This window comes from Salvelinus alpinus, chromosome 35 (genome assembly GCF_045679555.1).
Source record: "Salvelinus alpinus chromosome 35, SLU_Salpinus.1, whole genome shotgun sequence".
NCBI classification, from domain to species: Eukaryota; Metazoa; Chordata; class Actinopteri; order Salmoniformes; family Salmonidae; genus Salvelinus; species Salvelinus alpinus.
The window spans coordinates 16,567,938-16,580,745 of NC_092120.1; the positions used below are offsets into that span (position 1 = coordinate 16,567,938).

General features: G+C 42.1%; 1 protein-coding gene across 2 annotated transcripts in view; it reads left to right on the forward strand.

Annotated features, from left to right (window-relative positions):
* The window catches only part of LOC139564291 (mannosyl-oligosaccharide 1,2-alpha-mannosidase IA-like), a 205,005-nt gene that overhangs the window by 139,212 nt on the left and 52,985 nt on the right, over window positions 1–12,808 (forward strand). For both annotated transcript variants that reach the window (XM_071383694.1, XM_071383693.1), the window contains exon 4: window positions 3,157–3,237. In XM_071383694.1, the coding sequence (XP_071239795.1) occupies window positions 3,157–3,237 (81 nt within the window). The remainder of the gene's footprint in view (window positions 1–3,156; window positions 3,238–12,808) is intronic.

The window sequence follows — 12,808 nt, forward strand, 5'->3', positions numbered from 1 at the left end:
GGTTCGTGCCCGGGGCGAGGGGACGCCGTAAAGTTAAACTGTAACATTGATGCTGTTGACCCGGATCGCTGGTTGCTGCGGAAAAGGAGGAGGTCGAAAGGGGGATGAGTGTAACGGATGTGAAATGGCTAGCTAGTTAGCGGTGGTGCGCGCTAATAGCGTTTCAATCGGTTACGTCACTCGCTTTGAGACCTTGAAGTAGTGGTTCCCCTTGCTCTGCAAGGGCCACGGCTTTTGTGGAGCGATGGGTAACGATGCTTCATGGGTGACTGTTGTTGATGTGTGCAGAAGGTCCCTGGTTCGCGCCCGGGTCGGGGCGAGGGGATGGACGTAAAGTTAAAACTGTTACAATGATGCTGTTGACCCGGATCACTGGTTGCTGCGGAAAAGGAGGAGGTCGAAAGGGGGATGAGTGTAACGGATGTGAAATGGCTAGCTAGTTAGCGGTGGTGCGAGCTAATAGTGTTTCAATCGGTTACGTCACTCGCTTTGAGACCTTGAAGTAGTGGTTCCCCTTGCTCTGCAAGGGCCGCGTCCTTTGTGGAGCGATGGGTAACGATGCTTCGTGGGCGACCGTTGTTGATGTGTGCAGAGGGTCCCTGGTTCGCGCCCGGGTTCAGGGCGAGGGGACGGACTAAAGTTAAACTATTACACTGGCGATGCTAAAGGTGTTTATGTTAATTAACGCTCAATTACGGTGAAACCGGTAGGCTTTTGCATGACAATGACCGGCTGACAAAATGTAATGATACAGCCCTATCCCAGACGAATCATTTATTTGAATAGTGCAACTCCTTCTATACAGTATGAATAGTACTGGAGGTGGTGGTGCTCTTACAACAGAGAGAGGATCATAAGCAGAAAGGTGTTCTTCTGGGGCAGTTAGAGCTGGCGTGTTAACTCTGACAGCCCTGTGTTGTCTTCTAATTAGACGCACTGCTGAGCAGAGGGAGGCGAGAAAGAAAAACAACAGGCCTTTATTCCTTCCTTCACCTGATTTTATTTTCCACTCTGCATAGCACTGGAAAAGTGGAGCAATTAAATGTGCACACATTGCTTTTTATTTATTCGTGAAAAGCCTTCTGGGGAGACTTTGGATGTATTAGTTGTTTATTGTTTCACCCGTGACAATACTGTATGGGTGTGATGCTGAGATTTAATCACGTTTTTTCCCCCAGCTGAAGTGGTTACAGTGGATTTAGGGTTGAGCTTTCCCAAGGCGATCTGCTTTGTTTGCAGTGGAGACTCAAAGTGTGTGGTCTTGGACGTAAATGCAAGACCTAATAATTCCCTGTGATGCAAATGAACAATGTTATATTTTGAAATAAATGACTGGAAAACATCTGACAGAACAATAGCAAATTAAGCATAACAATGTATTTTAAAGAAATGTTTTTGAAACGCTTATATAATATAAATTCGTTATCAATGGACCCAATCAGCATCGAAGCCTCTGGAATAAACCACTCATACTAAATTAACTGTTATGAGACGTTTGAAGAGTGATTTACAAGGCTTGTGTTTGGTAGCATGAGTCAGATCAGTTGAACCGTAGTCACCATTACGGTCTCCTCGTTGTACCCTATGGCTGTCCTTGCCAAAGTGCCAACATCACTGGTGACAAATTAAAAGTCTGTCCCTAATCACCACCATCTTAGGTCCATTATAGAACGGCCACTCATCTACGGGTTGGCAAGACGTCTCCGCTGGGTCACCATGGCAGAGGATTGGCAGTTTGTCTTACAGAATGTCAGTGGTTAAACTGTCTTGAAAGAGACGTGGCCAACTTCTCAGTCGCACATTAGCCCGGCAGTCATTACCTAATAATGACATAGTGCAAGGCTGGAATTTAACAGCTGTGAAGAATGTCAAACTGTAGCACTCATCTCTTGACAACTTTTTAAAAAGTACATGACTTTACCTTGTGAGTTTCTCAGTGTGTACAAATGTATGGTGGAAAACGATAGAGTTGGGATGATGCCAGAGAAAGTCGCTCCACATCTTTACTCTGGTTCTAGATTGGATGTAATTACCCTCTCCAGCACCACCCAATTACAGTTTCCTTATCGTGGCTTCTTGAGATAGCAATTTCCTTCTTGAGAGGTCTCCAAGTCAATAAGCACCATCGTCACCTCAACCTTGGGTGAGAGTGAGTGTCTGTAATTATGGTGACATACCGCCATCTCATTCACTGACACGTGTTAGTCCTTAACACCTCTTAACTTCATTCCCATAACATATGGAGCAGTGCGCTGAGAAACTCTGTCTGACGTTGGCGAACAGAAAATCGCTCCAGGAGGTATATTAATAGATTTGACAGAGCACTAATTGCACTCTGAGATGGTGTATTCTAACAGCTTCATCTTAACCCAGTTGCACCATCCTGATAGTTGTGTCAAAGCAGACATAACGGGAGATGGAAAAGTAAAGCCTAGCACCGTTTCGCCACTTTCAAATCCTGGAACTCACAACAAAGAGAATTGGAAAGGCCGCAAACGTGATGAGAAAACTCGAAAAAGAGTTAGGAGTGGAAAGTCATCAGTGAACTAGACGGTGTATATTTTCTAAGGCTGCCAGAGGAGAATCGATAGTCTGCCGTGGTTCTAAACATTAGACATAAGATTGAGTAAAATTGCAGCTAACATTATCGCAAGCCTTTGACTCTCTTCCCTGGCTTTATTGAAATGTTCCCTTCTAGAGTCTTTATTTAACGTATATAAATGGAATCTTATAGGGCCGTGGGTGGGAAGCAATACTAGTTCTAAGATGGAACAAGCCTACTCTCTAGCTAACTGCTACTGTATAACAGTATGCATAACTCCACTGTTTCATGGGCAACACGTTGGCCATTCATGTGTATCACTTTTATCACTGTGAAGAGATCTTCACATATGGATTTCTGACGTACTTCTATGGCTCAGGAGCGCAAACATCAACTTCTCATTCATTATTATTGATCAATTAAAAATGTAGGTTTATTAATTATTCATTATTTATGATGTTTTTAACCTCTATATCATCACACGACTGATTGGTTGGTGTTGCCATGCGACTGTTGATAGAAATATGACTTATTTTGACTAATCATTTATGAGATTGGGCTGTGTCCTGAATGGAGCATTCCACCTCTGATGCAGTGTGATCTCTCTCTTACAGAACGGCGAGGCTTCTCTCTTCGAGGTGAATATCCGTTACGTCGGTGGGCTGCTCTCTGCGTACTACCTGACGGGAGAGGAGGTAAGATTCATTAATGTCTATTATACCCCTCGATTCAGGAAGAACCGGTCTCTTCCTTTATTGAGATTTGGCCCTGCAGTTTGAATGATGGAGTTGTGTGGAATAGTGTTGCAAAGTCATAAAACACACACACACACACACACACACACACACACACACACACACACACACACACACACACACACACACACACACACACACACACACACACACACACACACACACACACACACAGAAACAGGAAATCTCATCACATAGTCAGTGTGTAAAACATTTCTCATCTCACATAACTCCCACATGTCCTTTTCCCGGCATGACCACATTACTGTCACAGACATACAGCGCAGGCACACATCTGCACTGACCCACATGTGACCCTCTGCATTACCAATCTATTACCAATGTACTATGAACAGAGTGGAGGTCAAGCATGCTATATAAAATAACATCTGCCCAAGCATGGTACATGACATGATGCTCTAGGCTGTTCAGATGAAGTGGGGACAATCCATGCTGACGCCAAATTAATGGAAAACAAGTCCAATGACATATGAGCGCTTGAGTCGGCTTAATGGACATTGATTTGGAGGCTGAGTGAGTCAGGGAGAGAAAGCACAACATTTCTCTACGGCGGAATGTTCGTGAAATATGAATATACACTACCGGTCAAAAGTTTTAGAACACCTACTCATTCAAGCATTTTTCTTTATTTTTTACTATTTTCTACATTGTAGAATAATGGTGAAGTCATCAACACTATGAAATAACACATATGGAATTATGTAGTAACCAAAAAAGTGTTAAACAAATCAAAATATATTTTATATTTGAGATTCTTCAAATAGCCACCCCTTGCCTTGATGACAGCTTTGCACACTCTTGGCATTCTCTCAACCAGCTTCATGAGGTAGTTACCTGGAATGCATTTCAATTAATAGGTGTACCTTGTTAAACGTTTGTTTGTGGAATTTCTTTCCTTCTTAATGCGTTTGAGCCAATCAGTTGTGTTGTGACAAGGTAGGGGGGTATACAGAAGATAGCCCTATTTGGTAAAAGACCAAGTCCATATTATGGCAAGAACAGCTCAAATAAGCAAAGAGAAACGACAGTCCATCATTACTTTAAGACATGAAGGTCAGTCAATATGGAACATTTCAAGAACTTTGAAGATTTCTTCAAGTGCAGTCGCAATAACCATCAAGGGCTATGATGAAACTGGCTCTCGTGAGGACAGCCACAGGAAAGGAAGACCCAGAGTTACCTCTGCTGCAGAAGATAAGTTCATTAGAGTTAACGGCACCTCAGAAATTGCAGCCCAAATAAATGCTTCACAGAGTTCAAGTAACAGACACTTCTCAACATCAACTGTTCAGAGAAGACTGTGTGAATCAGGCCTTCATGGTCGAATTGCTGCAAAGAAACCACTACTAAAGGAATCCAATAAGAAAAAGAGACTTCCTTGGGCCAAGAAACACGAGCAATGGACATTAGACCGCTGGAAATTTGTCCTTTGGTCTGGAGTCCAAATTGGAGATTGTTGGTTCCAACTGCCATGTCTTTGTGAGACGCGGTGTATTTCCCAACGTAAAGCATGGAGGAGGAGGTGTTATGGTGTGGGTGTGCTTTGCTGGTGACATTGTCTGTGATTTATATAGAATTCATGGCACACTTAACCAGCATGTCTACCACAGCATTCTGCAGCGAGACGCCATCCCATTTGGTTTGGGCTTAGTAGAAAATAGTCAAAATAAAAATAAACGCTTGAATGACTAGGTGTTCTGAAACGTTTGACCATTAGTGGATGTGGAAAAGAACAGTGTGTAAAATCAATATTGTCACAGTATATCACCATACAGCCCACATAGCACTAAACTCAGTTTAGATTTTTGGTGTGGATGCCTGTTGCTTGAGCTTCAATTCATTCACACACAACTGTCATCATTGTTTATATCCATGGCAATTATTAATGGTTATACTTCTTATAGTAAATTGCTCTTTCAAAGAGCATACAGTGGAAATGTTCATATTAATCAGAATTTGGTAAACAAATTGTTTGCCTAGGAAGCTTTCCTCATATCTTCCCTCATTTCTCTCTCATGTTTGGAGATGAGGAGGATAGAATCTGATTAGACATTGTGAAATGCACTTTAAATTCACCTTGTGAAATGCAAATGCGATCAGATGAGTAAAATTGCTATAGACAGCCCTTACATCCAGCACCCTTACATCCCTTCTCATAGTCTGTCACTCCTGAAGCTGCATTGGGGTTCACATTGGCATTTGTGTTTGTTTTCCGTGCCATTTCTCGGTGCTGTAAGTACATATTAGAACATACTGTACAAGGTAACTGACAATCAGTGGAGGCTCCTCTGAGGAGGAAGGGGAGGACCATCCTCAGTGATTTTCAGATTTTTTTTTTTTACAATTAAAAAGTTATCCTTTTTAGATAACTATGCTAAATATAATCACGTCACCAAATAATTGATTAAAACATACTATTTTGAAATGAAGGTCTACAGTAGCCTAGGATAGCACAATGGTGTAACCGGAGGATGCTAGTGTCCATCCTCCTCTCGGTACATTAACTTCAATACAAATCATAGGAGGCTCATGGTCCTCACCCTCTTCCATAGACTTACACAGTAATTATGATAACTTACAGAGGACGTCCTCCAACCTATCAGAGCTCTTGCAGCAGGAATAGACATGTTGTCCACCCAATCAAAGGATCAGAGAATGAATCTAGTACTGAAAGCATAGTATACAGCTAGCTAGCACTGCAGTGCATAAAATGTGGTGAGTAGTTGACTCAAAAAGAGAGAAAGACAATAGTTGAACAGTTTTCAACAAATTAATTTCTTCCAAAATGAAGGAGAAGCGAGAGAGAGTCATCAATTTTTTTCAGTTTTACTTACTTAGCTAGCAAATGCAGCTAGTTTAGCCTACTCAAACACCCAGCTCAAACAGAAGGATGATATGTTAGCTAGATGGCTATGATTATCCAACACAACACTGGAACTCTTCCAAGTCAAGGTAAGCTTTTGGTTTTATTCATTTATTGCCACCGGGGCCCGCTGGTGTAACTGCTTACTGACTATACACTGTAACATTACTGCATGATTGTAGTGGGTTTATTAACACATTAGTTATATTAGCTATGTTGACTATGACATTACTTTAGCCTATATGGTGACAACGATGTAGGCTGCATGTAGCAGTTATGATATGGTTTGGTTTGGAAAGGTTTTTTCGCCTGGTCACATACAACTGATGTGTTTTGCATTGAAGTCCACAAGTGACAAAGGGAAAAGATGAGAGTTGGAGAGCCCATTGATGCGAGAAGGAATACAACCTGGCTTTTATAAAAGTGAACTGTGTTTACGTGTGATCAGGGGTGAATTCATTCCGCGATTCTGTTGAAAATAAATCTTATACGGAACAAAACGGGGATAAACATATCTGCATTTTCCCAATAGAAACTCTCGTTTGCAATTGTTGGACTAATGATTACACCCTATATCAGCTAGATGCAGGAAAGATAGATGCAGGAAAGCAAGGCGGTATTGAATGTGTCACTGTCTGTCACTTCAAAGTTTTCTCTCTGCCTTTTGTGTACCTACGTTGTAAACTTTCGTTCATATGCCGGGTTGTAGCAACGTCCTGATGGGTATAGGGAAAATCCGAGTATCATGTAATATCCTAAACCTATCTCTGTTACATTGAACTGGGTGAATGGAATATGAATCACAGTCATCTAATATGCTGTCATCTTTTCTTTTTTTCTTTTACCTATTTAACCAGGCAAGTCAGTTAAGAACTAATTCGTATTTTCAATGATGGCCTAGGAACAGTGGGTTAACTGCCTTGTTCAGGGGCAGAAAGACAGATTTTTACTTTGTCAGCTCGGGGATTCGGTCTTGCAACCTTTCGGTTACTAGTCCAACGCTCTAACCACCAGGTTACCTGGCGTAATATAAATAAGGCCATGCTCATACAAAATAATAACTGTCCACCCTCATCATAAACTGCACTTACCACAACTGCTGCCAATATAAAGGAAACACCAACATATAGGGTTTTGGTCCACCATGAGCCAGAACAGCTTCTCAGTGCACCTTGGCATAGATTGTACAAGTGTCCGGAACTTTATTGGAGGGATGCGACACCGTTCATCCACAAGAAATTCTATAATTTGGTGTTTTGTTGATGGTGGTGCAAAGCGCCGTCTCAGGCGCCGCTCCAATCTCTCATAAGTATTCAATTGTGTTGAGACCTGGTGACTGAGACGTCCATGGCAAATGGTTTACATCGTTTTCATGCTCATCAAACCATTCAGTGGCCACTCGTGCCCTGTGGATGGGGGCATTGTCATCAATAGCCATGGTAGGCAAAATAATGGGCAAAATAATGGCCTGCCCAGCATTTTTATACATGATGACACGTATTAACTCAGGAACCACACCTGTGTGTAAGCACCTGCATTCAATTTACTTTGTATCCCTCATTAACTCAAATGTTTCCTTTATTTTGGCAGTTACCACATCATACAGTTGAGTGAATTACAGAAGTGTGTTCTCCCTCTCATTCTTCGTTTGAGGTTGTGTAGTGCTACTGGGTTACGGTGTACCATCCCATTCCACACTGCCCGGCCCACGACAACGGGTCTGCTGGAGCGAGATTTATCGTCTCCGTCTCCAACCGCCACCCCTCTTCTCCTGTTTTTCCCTCCACACATGATAAGAGAGGCAAATTGAGAAGCCACCTTTTCCTGGAACCATTCTCGAGTTAGCAGGGAACGTAAATCACTTTAGACAGTTAACAGGGGGTAATATAGGTGTGTGTCTGTGTGTGTGTGTACCAGGCTTTCCGTTAGCTGGTAATAGCCAAAATGAAAAGCCGATAAGTAAAATTCGCGCTGGCGTATTTAGCATATTCATTGATTGAAATAAGTCTATGTACTGTAGCACGAGAGATGATGATGCAGCTCAAACAGCTGTTTGTTGCTACTGGAGTGAAACACATACTTTAATAAACACAATCATTGCACAACAATTCTAAAGGCAATTAAAGGCGTGTAAAAAAATAAATAAAAATAACAAACAATGGCCACGATTAAAATGAGCTACTATTTTTATTTATCAACTGGTAAGTGAAGCGCGCCACCCATTCGCCATTTAAGTGCATAGGCAACTAGGCAGGCTTCAGCACGTCACACACCACTCTGCAATGAGCTGGAGGCAGTATGCATTTTCAAAACATATACTTCATTGTTTGAAACGTGAACATTTTACTATATATTATGAGGCATATCTTACCTTGCTTCAAAGTAGCCTTGCCAAAATCCAACTAAACGTGCAGGCAAGACTTCCATATACCATTGAAACCAGTAGTCGTTGTCTCTCGTGTTCTATTGGTTTTCAAATCAACTTTCTTTCATTGTCCAGTAGCCAAATGCAGTAGCCTAATCATATTAGCAACCCATGCTAGTTGTTGCATGTTTAGATCTTCCCTCTTTTTCTAACGGATATTTTCATCTCTGTCACATGAAACCGCTCACAATGGCGTTTTCCTGCTAATTGCATTATGGAAGGAATATTCGCGCACAGCGGCATTGCTGCACTTATAATTTGAAGAAATAATTGTTTATCAACATCTCATGCTAAACGTTCTGATCTGTTGCATGAGCCTTATTGCTTTTTAATAATATAACTCTGTCACTGTTCTCAAAAAAGACTATTCAATGCAGCGTGTAGTGGCTCCGAGTAGGCCGAGTCTATGTCAGATCGCCTACATTTCTTCTCCTTTCTTTTCACAGGAAAATGTTGGCCTTTTATAAACACATTTCATGCAATTCTCCTCCACTTTCTATGACTGGAGACATTTGTAGAATCTTTTGAATACGACACAAATTACAGGGTAGCCAACTCTCCTCACACTGACAAAAAGATCAATAAAAATATCCATAAGTTAGGCCTACGAACAGCGGAGACACAAATACAATATGATGTCCATCTAACCTGGAGGAGAAAATTGTCTCCCCCCCCAAAAAAGTGTCACTGCCCTAATGATAAAGACAGTCAATATGCACGCTCACCGGGGGATATGGCCAATGTTCTCCGCTAGTGGGCTTAAACTAAAACTTTTTCCACAATTGTATTTTTTAAATATTGAGATATGCCTGGCTGTGTCTCTCTGCCTTTAACTGACAGTCTCAACTCAACAATCATCTATTTGGTATTTGCCGCACACTCTTCCCAAATTCCAGGCCCTTACAACTGTTGGCTATGCGATTTAAAAACAATCCACAGAAGCTAATGATCCTCTGTAGCCGAATCATGCTTTCTGGTGTAGTAGCCTATTTTGAATGATCTTATTGATTTCTGTATAGACAGGAGTAAGCTAATTAGGCTATATCATTTTGGTGTTCCACCTATTTATTCTAACGTCTTCAAATTGCTCGTAGGAATTCGGTAAGAATGGCGCACATCGTTGCGTCCCAGTTGCATGTTCTGTTAAGATGAATTACCGTAATCTACATTTCATTTCCGTCATTCTGAGAACCGTGGGTGGACATCCTAATCAGGTTATTCAACCAATGCATATGGGTCCAGTACATTTCTTAAATGTCCAGTACATTAAAATGCTGCCGGTCAAATCTCCGCTGACACATTTTCCTAACGGAAACCCTGGTGTGTACATATTATGGGACAGCAGAACCGGTTTCACTGGAGGACATTCGGCCGCACCTGATGGTAAATTGATGTTGGAGAACAATGATGACTCCTTGTGGGATTGCGGTGAGAATTGCTTACCTGCCCATTAATAATGCTGGTGGTATGATTGGGTCTGTTGCTGGGGCAGATAGAGACCTATGGGGGTCCTTGGCTTACAGTTAGACCACTGCCCCCAGGTTAAGTACCTTGCATAAAGGGCTCTCTCTGGTCAGTGCTCTAACTGCAATGCTGAATCGTTGTTTTATGGTATATGCTGTATTCTTCAAGCTCTTGTTTCACTCAGGTTGTTCTGTTAGTATACTGCTGTACACTCTTAGAAAAAAGGTGCAATCTACAACCTTAAAAGATTCTTCGGCTGTCGCCATAGGAGAAACCTTTGAATAACCCTTTTTTAGTTCCAGGTAGAACCCTTTTTGTTTGAGGTAGAACCATTTTGGGTTCAGTCAATCTTGTGTGAAAATTGCAGTGGGCAGAGTGGAGGACAGACATACAGGCAGGCAGAAGGAGAGGCAGTGGCAGCCATGAGAGGAAGTGGGGAGGGAAGTACATTCATTTGTTCAGGAGAGATAGAGTGTGTGGGAGAGAGAGATGTTACAGAGAGAGAAAGAGATGGAAAGAGAGAGCGAGAGGGAGACAGAGAGAGAGATAGGACAGAGGGGAAAGAGCATTCAAATACCCCTGAAGTAGACAGGTGCTGCTTAAGAGTCTCCTCCACCTCTCCTGGTTCACTGACCTGGTGTCAGTTTCTGCCTGTGTCAGTCGGGGCTCCATGTCAGCGGTGTCACAGGAGAATAGGTCCCCCAGCCTCCAGTCCTGTGAGTGTCAATGAATTCCCACAATTTCAGAAAGTGTGGGGGATGCAATTCGTCAGTAGCTAAAGCCTTATTTAGAATATTTTTTATTTGGGTGACCTACTTTTGCTTCCACGCTGAACACACAATGCTGCACCATGCCGAAGACACACACCATCACCACAGAGCTGAGAATTCCTCCGTGTTGAATTCGGTTTCTCCCCTCACCGACTGCTGTTTCGCTCTCCCTCTCGTTCTCAATAATGCTCTTTCTCGTTTTCCCTCCCTCGTGTTTTACCCTCTCCACTCTATCTGTCTTACTCCCACTGCTATTTGTCTTCTCTCTGCTCTCTCTCACCCATCCACTCCGTAGAACATATATCACCTTCCTGGAGCTGACCTGTGTGTGCCTGTTCGTGCTTGCGTGTGTGCGTGTGTGTGTGTGATATCCTCCAGGTGATTTTTCTTCAGGGAAAGTTGGTGGAGGGAATTTAATTAATATCAACCGCTGTGGTACAAGGAGTGCTCCTTATATCCATCAGAATGTGGATACAGGGATCTGTCTACTGATCCCTGGGGGTGAGCGAAGGATACACACTCATGTGAGCTGAGGATAGAGTGAGAGTTTTGACCTCAATCATACCTAGGGCTGCAAAGGGTCATAAACTTTCCGGAAAATTTCTGGAATTTGACATTTTCCATGGGAAGTTAAGCCCGGAAATTTTGGGAATTTGGCTTAAATTCATTAAAAAAAGTTAGCTTATAACAGTGAACCTTTTTTTGTGGGATACACATAAGGCAATTCTAGGTCTAGTGGCATATTTTGGTTCAACTATCCCCAATTCAATGGAATTGCAACCCTCTACATGCACAGTGCATTCTTCCATCACATGTACAGTTGATTTTCAAGATCTTGCACACTAATGAGATGCTATTGAGCCCACGCTAGTACACTGTCTGAGCCAAGGACTACATGCTTTCTGGTAGGTTTTGATTACAAAACTGGGTGGGGTGAATATATTTTATATGACATGTATGATTTTTGTTAAATAGTAAATAGTAGCCTACAGCACAGTGTGTTTAAATCATTTCTATCAATTTCTGCTAGTTAGTTTTTGCTACCATGTGGGGTTTAGCTTGCTTGAGCCTGCTAACGGAGGAGTCTTAATTCACCTGTTCCCATACATGTTTCATTTTAGAACATTTATCTTACAAAGGAGTTGTTTAATCTAACTGCTTAACCATTTATCTGTTCATGGAATTGTATTTGTTGATTTTTTGCAAAGAAAAATCTAATCTTTACAGGAAAATGCCACGGGCACTATCTGATGTGTGGAGACATTTCACTGCAGCTAATGTAGAAGGAAAAGCTATGTACATTTGCAAATACTGTGCCATCATATGTGAGGAATGCAACAAAGATGCAGAATCATCTGGCCAAGTGCATAAAGTTCCCTCAGTGCTCATAACAAGCAACCTCTGACTTCTATTCCAGGTGAAAATGATGAATCAGACACCTTATCAATAGCAACAGCTCATGGTCCTCCTCGAATCAGAAGTTCTTTTGACCCAATGGAGGAACATAGTCAGAGAAATGCTGATGAATGTTTTCCTCGAGCTGTGTATGCAACTGGTTCACCTCTGATGCTCACAGGCAATGTGTATTGGAAGAGATTTCTGAATGTTCTTCGCCCAGCATACACCCCTCCAACCATACATGCTTTATCTACTCATTTGCTGGATGCAGAGTTCAACAGAGTTCAAGTGAAGGTCAAGCAAATCATAGCTAAAGCAAACTGTATTGCGATCATCTCTGATGGGTGGTCGAATGTTTGTGGGCAAGGAACAATTAACTACATCATCTCCACCCCTCAAGCAGTATTCTACAAGAGTACAGACACGGGACAACAGACACACCTGTCTCTACATTGCAGATGAGCTGAAGGCAATCATTAATGACCTTGGACAACAGAAGGTATTTGCGCTGGTGAAAGACAATGCTGCGAACATGAAGGCTGCTTGGTCTAAAATGGAGGAGTCCTAGCC